The sequence below is a fragment of the Otolemur garnettii genome, unplaced genomic scaffold (assembly GCF_000181295.1).
Source record: "Otolemur garnettii isolate 467f Iridium unplaced genomic scaffold, OtoGar3 scaffold00015, whole genome shotgun sequence".
Classification (NCBI taxonomy): Eukaryota; Metazoa; Chordata; class Mammalia; order Primates; family Galagidae; genus Otolemur; species Otolemur garnettii.
Window position 1 is genome coordinate 151,625 of NW_003852410.1, and position 16,040 is coordinate 167,664.

Here is a 16,040-nt window from a genome sequence, read left to right on the forward strand (position 1 = left end):
AAGTAGCTGGGACTACAGGCGCCCGCCACAACGCCTGGCCATTTTTTGGTTGCAGCCATCATTGTTGTTTGGTGGGCCCGGGCTGGATTCGAACCTGGCAGCTCAGGTGTATGTGGCAGGCACCTTTGCTGCTTAAGCCACAGGTGCTGAGCCTGAAACTGCTTTTTAATTTGTTTCCAACTGGTAATATGAGTCAAGACTGCAGCTTCCAAACTCGGAAGTGAGGTGGTTTTCAGGCGTTTCATAGAGGTAACAAAAACCAGAAATAAAAACCCAATGAACAGCCCTGCCAGGGACAGCCACACGATAGTTTGTTCATTTCTTTAATATTTAAAAATGAGTAAAAGCAGACAATCTTGTGCCCTTTGAATACCCAATAATCTTTTTGATTTTTAATAATACTGTAAATATCTCAGAAAGGATGTTTTGTTTCTAATGAATATCAAAAAAGTCATCACAATGATGTGTTCCCCTGTCCCCATGGTGCCCTCCCCACCCCCAGAGTTACCCAAATACTAGTAGGAAATTACAAAAAAAACCAAAAACAACAATCAGCCTTCCGCCCTGCCCCATGAGTAGGGTTAAGTGAGTCAACTGTTAAGTGCCACATGATCAGTGACACAGACTGCAGGGACATCTGAGTCCAAAAAAGCTGGTGGTGGAGAGCTGGCAGCAGCAGTGGTGGAAAGGTGGAATGGCGGGATGCTGGACGGTTCCTTCCTCTTGGGACTTGCTGCAGGACCGTAGGTCGGGGCAAACACAAGCAGGGGCCCAGCTCAGCCCAGACAGCTCGGGAGATGGGAGGGGGACCTGGCCTGTCAGAGGCCAGGCAGGCCTGAGCTGTGTGCACAGAGTGGGGAAGAGGCCTGGACTGGTTGTGCCTCTCTGCCCAAGGGGCACTGGGCAGCCCTTTTAGCAAATTTCATATGGGGGCTGGCCAAAGCAGACACAGTTTGGAAACTTGTGAGTAAAAAAGCAACCACAGGAGTCCCCTGCCTTCGGTTAGAAGCTCACGTTTCCACCAAATAAAATTGGGACCATAAAAAAAAAAAAAAAAGGAAAAAAGAATGTACCTTTCCCAATCCAACAAAGAGCTCAGAAACCAAAGCAGAGGCTTGATGTAAAGTCCAATTAGAAAAGAAGAGAGGTATCAGCAAGGTGGGAGGGGCAACCCCAGCCCCCGCTGCAGACTCCATATACCCACTTCTCCCTCCAAGCAAGAGTGGGGGCTTCTAATCCCTGCTCCCCCCGTGATAGAAGCAGGTGGGATGACGGCTCCTGAGCAAAGGATACGGGTGGGTGGAGAACTGAGAGGCGGGATGGTGGGGATGATGAGGGGACAGCAGGAGAGAGAAGAGGTGACCAGGGATGGGGAAAGGCCTTGGGAGGACACCAGGCATCAGGCCCCACTGTAGCTCCCTGGAGGAAGGTCTTGAGACACAGATCCTGGCCAGGCAGCTCAAGAACAGACAGCTGCCTCCTGACCCAGAAAACCAGAGACAGCACTGGGGATAACAGTACAGGACTGGGAGGGGAGGGGAGGGCAGGCCAGACGGAAGGAGCCCTGGCCATGAGAGCCAAGGACCCCCTGGTCACCAGAGAGCAGGGCTACTCCCAGATAAGCTAAAACTAGAGTTTTGGGGGCAAACACACATCCCTACCATTTCATTTCCATGATAATCTCTATTTTAAATAAGCAGATGGACAGGGGAGGGGGGAGGACTGAGATTATTGCCTGCAAGTCTCCAGAAGAGAATCATTGAAGGCAGGTCTTTGAGCCAGAGAGGCCTGTCAAGAGAATCCAAAAAGGATCACCCAATTTGGGAGATGAGGAAACTGAGGCACAGAAAGGGGAAGGGAGTGCCCAAAGTCTCTTAGTGGGATCAGGGCAGAGAAGAGGCTGTGACCCAGGGATCCTGGGCCTGATGGGACCTTTTCTCCTCTGCCCCACAGCCTTGACCTTGCTATCTGCAAACCCACTACCCTTTGCAAAGGGAAGGTTTAGAGAAAACTTTCCCTGGAGCACAGAGGAAGGCTGGCTGCCCATGGTCAGAGACAGGGACATGTTATGGCCATTTAGAAGGCTGACAGAGGAGGGAAGGCACCGCTCCCCAACTCACTTGCCCCACAACCCAAGTATAAAAGTTTTACAATATTATACACTTCTGCCTAACCCCTAGAAAACATTGATTAAAACTGCCCTAGAACGAGAAAACTTTGCTAGACACTGTACAGTAGTATCTCTTCGCAGTGGTTACTTCCATGATGACCAAGGCGAGGAGCGGATGAGACTTCAGACCAGAGTGTACAATGGCCACCTGCAAATTAACGTGTTAATAAATCATGTGCAAAATGAGCAAGCCCTACCATTAGGTGAAGTATGTGTTTCAGGTATTCATTTACACACACAGGGGGAGAGAGGAAGGAGAGGAACCCAAGGTGGCAGCCGGCCGCTCAGAAGTGCGTCTCCTTCTCTGTGATGGTGGCGATGGCCCCGTCGCCCTTGAGTTTAGCGTCACAGTCATTAACCAGCACCGTCCGTGGGCCTGCCCCAAGTTTGCCCCGCATTTTAAGTTCAGCGCTGGGGATCGTCAACTTCCGGAATTTCTAGATAGTTGGAGAGAAGAAATGTCTGAGATAGGCGTCCGGGGGCTGGGGTTTGCCTCGGCCTCTCCCAAGTGCATGAGGGGGGGCAGCCTTGGCACTGTGGGATCATCAGACGGAGGTCTGGGGCCCAGCCCTGCCACTTACTGCCCCGTCCTGGATGATGAATGACTTCCCAGGGTCTCTCATTCTACCTCTGAAAAATGGAGACACTGAAGGTCCCTGCTCTGGGCATCAGGTGAGGAGTCAGGAGGTGGCATGTGGGAGTCCCTAACCTCACACTTGGCTCACGGGAAGCACTGGGGACCCAGAGCTATCATCAGGGCCCACATCTGCATCCCAGTCCCTCTGCTGAGCATGGAGAAGCCGGGGTTTGAATCACTGCTTGGCCACTCACTGGCAAGTCACCTGAGCTGTGAGCTGCACTGTCCTCACCTGTGTAATGGGACCACAGCACCTGCCTGGAAGGGCCGTGGTGAGGTGACCAGTAAGGCGCCTCTAGGGATGTTTATAGAACTACTGCTGGATAAATGGGCATTTTCCACAAGAGAGAAAAAGCCACCATGCCAGGGGGATGTGTGGCATGTGACGTCTGCTCCTCGGGTTGCTCAAAGGCTGAGCATTAGCACTCAGCCCATGTGCAGCCTCAGGCCACACCAAGCAAGGGTGCCGGGGCGTCGCCCCCACTCCCAGACTTCTGCTGCCCTGCCCTGCTTCTCAGACCAAGTGTAGCCCTGTACCTCACTCCATCTGAACTCCCCAGGGTCCCCCGGGAGCAGACTCTGGGTCCAGACCTGGTACACCCCCTCTGGCCATAAACACTTAACCAGGGAGGGCTGCAAAGACTTTGGGGAGGTTCGTTTATCATGACCAGGGTTCTGCTTTCTCTTTTGGGTTCTGCCTTACCTAATAGGCTGAATTTAGGTCTCTCTTACCTGTTCTCATTCATGAGAGGAACTCACTTTCAACTCTTCTAGGAAGGGCTCTTAGCTTTCTTTTTGTTTAAAAAAAAAGGCTGAATTTACACTGAATCCTGAGTGTGTAGGATTCATTGGGAAATTCACCTGTGCTGATTAACAGGTGCCTCCTTGTGTGCGGGCTGTGACACAGAGCAGGGGTTAGAGTACCTCTGTCTTCTCATCTGTGAAAGCAGGGTAACAATGGTGACTGCCTTTACCATTCTCATGAGGCTCGGCTAGGTGACTCAGCACAGCACTAGTATGTTATCTCCTGTTAGTGTGATACGGCCCAGAGCAATTCTCTGAGGCAGGTACTCCTGGCCCTGTATTTCCCTCCAGATGCTTCCTGTCCATCAGAACCTTTGTGGGAACTGAGACTCGTGGAGGTGAACAGACTGGCACGAGGTCTTTAGGTAAGGAAGGCTTGGAAATTGGCTGTGTCCTCCTCCAAAGAATCTGCTATCTGCATCAGCAGTGTATGTGCTTAGGGAGACAGCAGGAGCTCAGGAAAAGAGCCCCTCCCTTGTCCCACATAGGAGGTCAGAGGACACCCCTGGAGTGCTCACCAGGAGACACACAGGCATTTCTTAACACCAAAAGCCACCTGGAAGATCAGACAGGAGCCATCCAGGTTAAAGGCCCCTGGTCAGCTCCCCACTGGACATGCTTTGCCTGTGATCAGAACTAACCAGCTGCCCTTGACTGACATTCCCTGCAGATTCCAGGGAGCCTGACTTGCTCTGGGGCAGGCTGGAGGAAAGATCTCCTTTCTTAGCTTGCTCCTTCTGGCCAGATGTGCCTCAGTGGGCTGTGTGTGGCTCACTCTGAGCTGGAACGTGCATTCTGGTTCTGTGCACACTCCATTCTCATCTCCCACAAGAGAGTGCAGACAGTTCAGCAGAGGAAGCTAAGGCAGTGAGGCTCTGGGGACAGGACCACAGACTGCAGAGTCTCTGCTTCATCATTCAGAGGCTGTGTGCCCCCCTGAGCAAGTCGCTTGAATTCTCTGTGCTTCAGGTTCCTCATCTGTGGATTACTATGAGGATTAAATGACTCAGTATTTATAAGCTACTTAGAACAGTGTCTGGCACACAGCAAATACTCTGCTGAAACCCACCCAAGCCATCTGATTATAGAAAGATGGTGGGTGCTCTGGAATAAGGTACTCCTAGGTTAACATCCAGTCTGCTAATAAGGGACCACAACTGTATGGTTTCATTGGTAGGAAATGTCCACAATGGGCCAATCCATGGAAACAGAGAGATTTGTGGCTGTCTGGAATGAGAACAGGGGTTAATTATGAGCGGGCCTTGGGGATCTCATTGGGGTGATAAGTACGTACATTCTAAAACTGACTTATGGTGATGATTGCGCTGTGTGGAAAATTACAAAAAATTATTTACTTGTAAACCTGAAATGGGTAAATTTTATGTTATTTAAAACAAACTTTGATTAAATTGCTTGAAAAAGTTTGGTCTGCTAACTTCTGGCTGTATGATCTCTGGCAAGTGACTTTAGTTTTCTGAGCTTCAGTTTCCCTCACTCATCAAATGCAAAAAATAAGGCCTATTAGCCTGGTTTGCTTGGAGGACTTACAGGAGACACTGAGGTAGAGAGCCCATCACAATGATGACTCAGGGCTGGTGCCCTCCAGATGTCAGAATGACCAGGACTAGCGGAACAGTAAGGGCTGTCACTTGTTGCCCTTTGGTGGGGCCCTGGGCTAAGTGCTTTCCCTATGTGAATTCACTGAGTTCTCATAGCCTCCCATTTTACAGATAGGGGAGACTGAAGTTAAGCTCCTAGGAAGTGGCTGGACCCCAAAGCCTCTCAGGGACACCTCCAGCATATTCCTGGTGATAAACACCTGCCAGGGAGCAGTGCCATGCCTTCCCTGCCAGGCAGGTGGGAGGACATTTCCATCAGGCCCGTTGTCCAGATGAGGAAGCTGAGACCTGGGACAGGCCCACACCAGCAGCCCACTGGGCAGAGCTGGCCAGTGCTCTCAGGTGTCTCACCTCAGGCAAAGTCCCCTCTGTCTTCCACACCTTGATGAAGATCCAGAACGGGATGCAGAGCATGGAGGACATGGCCATGAGCCAGCCGATGCCGTAGCCCCAGGCCGGGTAGGTGTATACGTTGTTGTACTTGAGCGGCTTGTACTTGACCAGGAAGAAGATGAAGATGCCCTGCGGAGAGATGGAAGGGAAGCCCCTAGGGATGGGCCCAGTATCCAGGGATGGGGCTGCAGGAGTCAGCAGGGCAAAAGGTCACCCTGTTGGACAGCCTCAGAGAGGCAAGACCTGGCCGTGGGACCACAGCAAGTTTGAGGCAAAACCACCCAGAGTCCCATAGCCTGAGACACTCAGGGAGCTGACCCCAGGCCCCAGACTCCCTTGGTGCTGGAATCCAGTGACAATGGCCAGCAGCCAACCATGTCTTTGATGTGATCCCAGAACCGGCTGCTTCCTACCACCCCGTCTTCTTCATTTAGGGATGTTTACATTTTCCTAGTTGCTTCTTGGGACTGGTTTCAAAGCTGCCTCTCAGAACTAGGACAGTCTGTGGAGAGGTTCTGAGATCCTTCAAGGTATCTCAAGGGCTGAGCAGTGGATAAAGAGCAATGGGCTTTTTGGTTTTGTTTTTTTGATTTAAATATGTGCTTACAAGGGCTCCTCTGTGGTCTGGTCTCATGGGCAGAGTGTGTCCCCCCATGTCCCCCTCAGCTCTGCTGCCTTCATAGTTAACAATGAATCAAATGTTCCCACCTACAGAATTCTCAGACTTGGCTGGGGCAGACCCCAGTGATCAGTTTGTACTTAACAGAATCTGAGGTCCTGAGAAAGGTAGTGACCTGCTTGTGGTCACACGGCAAACTGGGGGCAAGGCTGGGGTCCCAGGGAGGCTCTGCCCTCACTAGGCCCACACCTGTCCCTATGGCTCTGGCTTTGCAAGGACCCCTGGGGACATCAGCCTCCATCCTCGCTTCAGCCACAGGTGGGCTGGGGGCTGTGGAGTGGAAAAGTGGTGGGGTGGGGGGACAACTGGAGGGGGCTCCTTACCGCACAGATCCCAGGGGTCACAACCTTCCAGCACCACTTAATGAGTGACAAGGGCCGGTAGCCAATCATGTCTTCGATGTTATCGTAGAACCGGTTGCTCCCTGTCCAGAGTAAAGCAGATGGGTGCACACAAGCCCCAGAGAATTTCTGTATGTGACTCACAAGAAAGTCTAAGAGAGTTTGCTTTCCCCAGGCTGAGACAGAAAAACTGAGGCGGGGACCTTATTTATGGCTTAAAAAACTACCAAGTTGTTACATATGTGAGGTTTCAGGAAAAACCTGCATTAGTAGGGAGTCTGGCCCAATACTGGGGAGGATGCTCCTGGCCCCGGGCAGTTAGGCCCAGGAAGCGAAGTGGAGTTTGGGGGAGGGAGGCAGTGGGTGACCCCTTGGGGAGGAAAGGTGTGGTGGCTGGTCTGCAGGGGTGGGGCTTGACAGCTGTAAAAGAGCAGAGTAGCCCGCAGGGGCTGCTCCCAAGCTGTACTGGAGGGAGGAGCACCCATCACAGAGCCCAGCAACCCTCACCCATGCGCTGGGTGTGGAGGACTGGAGGGCCAGGTACCATGCTGGCCACTTTGTCTATATCGCCTCCTGCTTGGAGATATGGTGTTGACAAGTTCATTTTATAGCGGGGGTGGGGTGGGGCTGAGCCTCAGTAGTAGAGCCCAAGGTCACATTGCCCAGAGGCCTCCCCCCCGACCTCCGCCCTATGCTGTGCTGTGGGTGTATAAAAGCAGGTCTCCCCATAGAGTGGGAAGAGCCAAGGAGTCCTTGGCCAACACAGAAAAGAGAGGCCACAGAGACCTAAAGCCTGCTGAAGTCCTGGATGCTGGTGTTGTCGGCACCAGGTGGGCAGCTGGGGCGGGGATGGGCTCAGCCCCTACTCACCGTACACCCAGCCGATGCAGACGCACTCGAAGATGGCCACAAAGAGAAGGCACATCCCGCTGGCAGCGTAGGAGTCAAACAGCTGGAAGATGTACATGCCGCCCTGTGGGTGGCAGGACAGATACGTGGACACAGGGGAGAATGGGTCAGCCCACTGGTCTTGGGGAGGGCCCCTCTCCTCCCATCAGCCAGGAGTCTGCTTCTCCGTGGTGTGAACATTGCACCCTCCCATCTGGGCACCCCACTAGGGGGTGCTGGGACTCTAGATGGTTTACTTTATCTCAGCCCCTCTTAGCCCAATGCCCCAGGGTCACAGACTGTCCAGAAAATCTGAGACTTGAAGTTAGGGAAGCTCAGCACCTCTCCCTGGACGGCTGTAGCAGCCTCCTGACTGGCTTTTGAACACACAAATGCAGCCATGTTACCTCATAGTTTAAAGTGACCCTTAGACTCCCTCCAGCCTGCCAGTCAGGGCCACTGCCCTCTTTCCTCATCATCCTGCCCACAGCCACCTTGGATGTGCTCCCTCCGGATAGATGGGATAGTCTCAGCTCTGTGCCTTGGCACATGCTGTTCCCTTTCACTAGGTAAGCTCCTTCTAAGCTCAGATCATATGTCACCTCCTCTAAGAAGCCTTCCCTGACAGCCTCATTCTTTCTTTGGTCCACTAAGCATATTTATGGACACCAACAGTTTAAAAAATAAAAATGCTATCAGCTGGTCTGTTGGCTCTGGGCTCCTGCTGAGTAGGCCCCACACACTGGCCTTTGTACACAGCAGGTCTCTGAATTGTGTGGAGTTTGAGCTCCAAGGGGGAGGAACTCTGAGCAGCTTATCCACAGCAGGGTCCCACTTTCTGGCCCAGGACTCGGCACACAGGATACATGGCCCATCTTGTGGGTGAAGGAACACTGCGGGCCAGTTCTGCAGTGCACAGATCCGTGATGATCAAGCTCAGTGATGTCCTGGGAGGTCTGAGCTCAGCTGGCCAAGGTGATCAGAGAGGTTCACTAGGAGGGTCCGGGTGAGGAGAGGAGGGAGTCCAGCTACAAATTCGGGGAGAGTTGGGATCTGTAAAGAAGATATTTCTAATACAAGGAGGGTCCTTAGGGTACACATTGGAACATGGGAAACGGAAATGGAAATCAGCAAGGAGGGACCAGGTGGAGGTCTGAATGTCAGGAGAGCAGGTTAAAGGGCCAGAACAAAGCCCGGACAGCCTGTGTGGCTGCCACGGGCCAGACTTGGAACGGAGCCTCCCCTCTGGGCTCCCATAGCCCCTGAGCCGCCGTCCAGCATGCATGGACCACACACCCAGGACTGTTTGTTTCTTCCTTTATCTCTTCAACTAGACTGGGGAAACATCTCAACCCTCACAGGGCCAGACAGGTGATACAAATGAGGAGGAAGGGCCGGTGTGATGCCAGGCAGTGGTGGAGACTGCGGCTAACTGGATAGTGCAGGCCCCACTTGGCCAAACAACTCTGGTCAATGGTTGTTGGGGGGGGGGGGGAATGAAGCTCTGAACCTCCGAGGCCAGATCTGCTGATTTTCTGGAAGACATCAATCCAGATTTTCTCTTTTAATTGTTGGCAACTTTAAAAAAAAAAAAATTAAAAAACCATGGCGAGGGCAAAACCAAAATGGATCTCTGGGCAGCGTCTGGTCTGGAGCCTCCAGTCTGTTGAGGGCGACAGTGGCTGTTTAGTTCTGCAGGAGCAGGTGCAGGTCTGAGGTTCCTCCGTGATGAGCTCTGGGTGTGGCTGTCTGAGATACAACCTAAGGCTCCCCCACGGCGATTACTCTCCTTCCGTGAACATCATACATCACAGCGTTCACCAAGGTCCAGGCTCTCTTTTAACTGCTTCTTGTCTCACTCCAGTGAGTTCTTCACAGAGCAATTACCAAGCAGATGCTGTTGTTAGCCCCAGTCTTCATATGGGGAGACTGAGGCATGGAGCAGGGACAATCCTTGCTGTCGGTCATGGAGCCAGCCACCTAAAGGCTAAGGACTGCACCCAGGTGGCCCGACTGCTAGCTACTCTTAACTACCTTCCACACTACCTTGGTAGAAGGTAAGAAATTTGTGACTGTTTTCTCCCCCTAGAGCAGAGTTTTAAATGTGTATAAACGAGGGAGAAGTTTCTGCCAGCAATTACCATGAAGGCCAAGGCGACACGGCCCATTTGGCAATTCTAACTTCCCTGGTGCAACTGCTCGGTTATTTCTCCATGGAGGCGGAAGGTTGGAAAGCCCAGTGTGCGCTGATTAACGGTCTCAGGTGGCTGCAGTGCTGGCTTGCTAATGGCCCCAGAGGCCATGAGGTGGACAGATCCAGGGCCTCAGGCAGAGAATAGACAGCTGAGACTCTGCAAGCTGGGGACACTGGGGGTGGGGGGTTGAGGGGACAGGCAGGCAGAACAGCCAGCTCCCCACCTGCCTGCTCCAAGCTGGCAATGATTCCCTGGCGGGTGAGTGCTTGCTCTTGTAACCCCACCATATCAGCCGCTTTTAAAGGCGTGAGGTTAACCCCCTAATTTGTATGTGACAAAAGACTCTACTTTACATAATTAACTAGTGCTTAATGAAGGCTTGTTTCTTGTAGCACCCAGCATCCCCGCCTGGGGAGAGGTGAGGTGGAAGCCGGGAAGCACCACTCATTTGCTCCAGCACTGATTACCCCTCTCATTAATGTGACAGTAACTAGGAACAGGGATAGTACCAGGCACAGTACACTGAGCACCCACCTTATGCCAGGCCCTGAGATGGCTCTGAGGGCACGAAGCCCATCAAAGGCCAGCTCCTGTCCGCACAGACCTCAAGGACTGCTGGGAGAGACAGGTGATTGGCGGACCATGAGAGGGGCAGAGCTGAGCTGGGCATGAAGTGCTCGGGGGTGGAGGCATTAGCAAGGGAAGGCAAGCAGGGGAGGCTTCCGGGAGGAGGTGACATTGGAAGCAGGAGTGGGGGATGAGATGAGTAGGTTCAACACGGTGGCATCCGCCCAAATGCTTCCTAGGCTGGACTTAGTGTCACATCTCCTTCTTTTATGGATTCAGAGTTCCCTGATTTCTTTCCACATTTTTTACAAAACCTCTTCTTGTCTCTAGGCAACAGGGTTTTTTTTTTTAATTCATTAATTGTTTGCATGTGAGGAGAAAAGATACTTGACCTCACCTTCCCAAGATACTTGCGGAAGTATTTATTGGACAGGATGGCTGCGGGAGGGGAGAGAAACATGGCTTTATCAGACAGTCCTGACTTGGGGCTCATGGAGAACCCCTCCTGACCCACAGGTCCAGCAGGGACTAGAACAGGGGCACACAGAGGGCTGAGGCTGGAACACACAGCACCAAAAGGTGCCAACTATCATGAACAGAGCCTATTCTCAGAGAGGTCCAGGAAAGCCTGCTTTGACTATGAGACCAAAGATGGGTAACTAAGTGCAGGGGCTGGTAAAGACTCTGTCCCCTTCACCCAGAAGTTACTCTGAGGGATAGCAGGTACTCAAGATTACCAGATGACCCGGAATTCCCCTTGTGGTTCTGCTCCCCTTGTTACCAGCAGCAGCGACCTTTAGCTGCGCATTTACAGATGAAGACTGTGAGCTAAGGGCTTAACGAGAACCTCCACTTGGTTTTCACAAGGACCCACTAGGAAGCAGCCTGAGTGGTAGAGAAGGTGCTGGACCTGCCCAGGGTCACACGGCTGGTCACCCTCAGAGCTGGGAATTGACATCAGACACTGCTTCACCCTCATGCAGCACGGACTCCACCACTCACCTCTGTTAACATCACGAGGCCCAGAAAGTAGGAGACGACTGACAAGGCTAGAATGAGCAGCTCCCGCCGGTAGCCCCTCCGGAAGACCTTGGGGTACATGTCCACCACGGCCGTCACCAGGCTCTCCACACACACAAACTGGATGGGGGAAAAAGGAAGGTGTGAAACCCGAGGAAGGGACTGTTCCAGGTGGCCCCGGGTGAGCACAGCAGGCCTACACCCCGGCTTCTTCCCACCAGGCCTTACCTTCCTCTCTACACTCACCCCCACCGATGGAGGGTCTAAGAGCAACAACAATCCCAGCACGGACGGAGCCCCAGTGTGGCCATTTAACAGAGGAGGACGCTGAGGCTCAGAGAGGGCGGGTGACTTGCCCGTGCTCATTCAGCAAGGAAGCGGCAGTCAGGACTTGAACGGGGGTCTCCAGACTCTGAATCTAGTACTCCTCCTCCCCACTTACATTCCTTTGTGCTGGGCCCTGTTCTGGGGTCAGCAATTTAAATGACACCCAGCCCCTGCCCTTGAGAAAAGACTGGGATTTCTGTGAATGCTGTGTGAGCTCAGTGCTGTGCTGGTGGCAGGCTCTGGTCAGTCTGTGTGGTCTCCAGGAGGGTGGTGGCTCCGTGCCCTTTGCTTCTGGTGGGCAAGCGCCCCTCTGCTGGGAGGAGGGAGTTCAGCGGCAAGCCAACAGCCAGCTCCTGTGCCTTTGCTGTGAGTCTTTGGGCTCTGGCCAAACTGTGCAGCCAGCGCTGGCTGTGTCCAAGCTGCTAGGCACCTCCTCCCTGTGTGCTGAACTCCTACCCACCCATCAGCACCCAGCCCAAACATCCTGACACACCAGCCATGCCCTCCTCTGGTTCTCCCAGTACTGGAGACATATCTCCAGCTTGAACCTTTCCCAGACCATCTCTCCTTGCCCTCCACTCAAAGAGAAGGGCCCCTCCCTCTCTTCTAGGCCCTGAGAACACCCCCTCACCGTGTGAGTCCTTGCTTGGTTATATATGTATCTGTCTCTTAAACCAAGTGAGAGCCTGGCAGAAAGGGCACACATCATTTTTACCTCTTTCCAGTGTCAAGCACAGGGCCCCTGGCACAGAGGAAAGGCTCAGAAAATGTCTGATAAATGAATAACAGTGACACTAAGGATAGCAGCAAACATGTGGTGCTTGCTGTGTGCCAGGCTTGTTCTAAGCAGTTAACAGGTACTAATTTGTTCAGTCTCCACGTGGTATGGTATGTACTATTACACCCCCATTTTGTAAATGAGGACACAGAAGCATAAGGAAGTAAGGAACTCGCCCAAGGTCACACAGGCGTTAAGTGGCAGAGCCTGGGCAGAACCACTATGTCCAGAAGCTGGGCATTAGCCACTATGCAGCACAGCCTCAAGAGAGGGAGGAGTAAAAGGTTCTTTTCCTGGTCACCAGGTTGAGAGGCTCGTCCCTGGAGCCACTTCTTGACCCCAAATCCTTTCTGATTCACTTCTACCTCCTTGGGAAAGGCATTTTCATCCTCACTGTGCAGATGAAGGGAGTGAAGCACAGAGAGGCTGAGTGACTACCCCAAAGTCACAGAGGGAACTGGGACTCAAACCCAGGTCTGTCTGACTCCAAAGCCCAGGCCGCCCCTCTGCAGAGAAGGCTGGCTTTGCTGCCTTTCTCCCAGGCTGCAGGGAAGGAAGGGATGGGACTCAAGGGAGCCTGATGACCCAAGAGGGAAACTGAAGAGGCAGCAGCATGTGTGGGCTAAGAGGCAGACAGACCTGCGTGCACCTCCCAGAAAGCCACTCAGTGTCCCTGAGCCTCAGTTTCTCCCTCTGTAAAAGGGAGACAACTAAAGGGGTCTGCAGCCATGTGGTTACCATGACAATGAATTGAGAAGGTGGCCCAGGCACACAGCAAGTGCAGTATGTGGGGGGGGGGTGGGCAGAGCAGCCATCTGGCCTCTGTGCCAGCTCAGCGACCCACAGCAGCCAGCGAGGTCTCAGCCCCGCCTCCCTCAGCCAAGCAGGTCTGTCCTGCACATCCCCCAGGCCTCTGCCCCAACAGTGACCATGAGAGGGCAGCGGGAGGATTATCAGCAGAAATACCCAGTGACTGAGCGGCTTGGCTTAGCAGGCTCTGGGAAGCCATTCAGGGGAAGAAATTGGACTTGGTTGGGTTGACGGACATGCCAGCCGTGGGGTTCGCACAAGGTCAGGGGTAGGGGTGGCACCTCACCAGGCCAGCTTGGGCACTGTCTCACCATGTTACCTGGGAGGCCCAGGGGACCTGCCTGCTTGGTCCGGGCCACCTTGTTAAAAGGGGTGCTCTTGCCATAGCAGTGCTGACTGGCCAGAGACCCCAGCCTGACAGCTGGGCTGGAAGAAGTGCTCTGGGGATCTGGGGAAACCAGCTGTGACGAGTAGCAGGGCCCGAGGTGGGCTTGGGACTGATGAGGGGATGGGGCCACTGGCAGAGGACTGGAGTGTGCTCAGGAGGGGTGGAGACATGGGGGAAACTGCTAGTTCTCACCCCACACCCTCCGATGGGGAAGGAGGCTGCTGAGTGGGGGGCAGAGCTGGTGCTACTGAGGGGTCAGTGGTTGCCTGGGTCCTATCACAGTGGCCCCAGCACAGAGCTGGAGGTAGGGCGAGGAAGTGCTTTACTGTGTCCTGAGTGACTTGGTTGGGACAGGGGCACATATGCTGCTGTGGGCCCTCCAGGACCGTGCCCATAGCCCTCTCTCTGTGAGACCTGCTTCAGCGTTGCCAGCTGGTCCTCACACGCAGTGTAGCAGAATGGAAGTACTTGGCACATTTTCAAAACTGGAATTGGGGCGGCACCTGTGGCTCAAGGAGTAGGGCGCCAGCCCCACATACCAGGGGTAGTGGGTTCAAGCCTGGCCCTGACCAAAACTGCAAAAAATAAATTAATTAAAAAAAAACTGAAATTGGGAATTCTCACTAAGGAGACTAGTGTTTGGAAAGGCTTGGAGAGGCCAAGCAGATGAGTGGGGGGATCACTGTGAAGTTCACCTCGTGGATGGGGTGGCTACTGGCTGGAAAGTGGGGAGTGATGGGGCTGGCACTCGGGGCCCTGATGCCAGAGCCACAGGCAGTGGCTTCGGCGTGGGGAGCCACCCCTAAGAGCAGCATCTGTCCAACCCGACTCCCCGCCTCCTCTGCCCCTTACCTGGCTGTCCAGGCCCAGGAAGATGAGCATCATGAAGAACAAGGTGGCCCACAGTGGGGAGAGAGGCATCATGGTGACAGCCTTGGGGTAGGCAATAAAGGCCAGGCCTGGGCCTGGAGGGAAGGAGAGAGACAAAGCTGCTGGGTGGGGTCCGGTCCCTCGTCCCACTGCTATTTTTAGCCAGTTTTCCTGAGCGCCTCCTCTGTACCTGCCACTCAAATCGCTTCAATCTCCCAGCCACCCTAGTGGTTGGTGCTATTCTGATGCCCACTTTTAGGAGAAAGGGAAGGCATCGGGAAGTAAGCAGGGGTCTGAAAGATGAGGATTCAAACCCAAGTTGGTCCTTCCTCGGGACAGACCGGTCTCTATTGTTCTCATGAAAACAGGGGGCGATTTCTGGTTAAAATGCAGATTCTTCAGTCCATCCAGAAATTCTGATTTGGCTCCTCTAGCTAGGGTGAGGCAAGGACTAGGCTCCCAGGGGCCCTTTAGGTTCTTCTCTCATTTCCCAGGTCCTGCTTTGGCTGCTGCAAGCAGAGGGCTTGGTAAGCCACAGCCTCGGGATTGAACTTTATCAACGTTAGAGACACCTGATGGTCTAACCCTGCAGCACAGTGGTCAAGAACATGGGCTCTGCAGCCAAATGGTCTGGGCTCAACCCTGGTTCTTTCATTATTTACCGTGATCTGTGCCTCTTGTTTCCTAATGAAAAAATGGGGCTAATAAAGTCCGACCTAAAAAGGCGGTTCTGAGAATTCAGCAAGATGGTTCAAAATGTGGAAACCACTTAAAAAGATAAATGCTTAACGAACATGAGCTCTGATGATTTGTTTTTTAAAGAGCAGCTTTATTAGGGTATAATTTGCACACAACGCCCACTTGAAGTATATAGTTCAATGGATTTTGAGAAAGTGCACATGCCCAGACGGCCACACTGCGATCAAGTGTTGCCTCCATTTTTAAGAGGGAGAAAGTGATCAAGACACTGAACGCTGCCTTCATGCCCTCGGGCTCCTCGGCAGTCTTGCCATCTCCACTCTCCAAGTTCACCGTGGGCAACCATCAGTGTGACTTTTTTTCACCTCAGATTAGTTTTGTCTATTTCACCTACTGACAGAATTAGAATAGCCAGGTCATAAAACCATCATATGTTTAACTTCCTAAGAAATGCTAAACTCGTTTTCTTTTTTTAATTGAATGGTAACTATGTACATTAATGCACTTCTGGGATACAGTGTGGGGTTTTCACACACAATCCGAAACACTTCCATCAAACTGGTTAACATAGCCTTTGTGTCAATTTCTTAGTTATTATTTTAAAACGTTCACATTCTACTCTTAGAAAGATTCACTTGTACCCTTGTAAGATAAGCCTCAGAAGTGATCCTTCCAATCCCCCTCCTCCACCCATTCCCCCTCCCCTCTCCCTCCTCCCTTCCCATATTCTTAGGCTGTTATTAGGTTATAGCTTACATATAAAGGTATAAATTAGTTTCATAATAGGGGTGTGTACATTGGATACTTTTTCCTCCATTCTTGTGATACTTTGCTCAGAAGAACATTCTCCAGCTC

The 16,040-nt window shown here is 52.7% G+C and overlaps 1 protein-coding gene across 1 annotated transcript in view; it reads right to left on the reverse strand.

Moving 5' to 3' along the window:
- Positions 1-307: 307 nt before the first annotated feature.
- SLC6A11 (solute carrier family 6 member 11) overlaps positions 308-16,040 on the reverse strand; it is a 130,549-nt gene continuing 114,816 nt past the window's right edge. Inside the window, exons 9-14 of the mRNA XM_003785436.3 lie at positions 14,469-14,581; positions 11,296-11,433; positions 7,514-7,616; positions 6,626-6,726; positions 5,582-5,752; positions 308-2,607 (exon numbers count right to left, since the gene is read on the reverse strand). Coding sequence (XP_003785484.1) covers positions 2,455-2,607; positions 5,582-5,752; positions 6,626-6,726; positions 7,514-7,616; positions 11,296-11,433; positions 14,469-14,581 — 779 coding nt within the window. The 3' untranslated portion in view covers positions 308-2,454. The remainder of the gene's footprint in view (positions 2,608-5,581; positions 5,753-6,625; positions 6,727-7,513; positions 7,617-11,295; positions 11,434-14,468; positions 14,582-16,040) is intronic.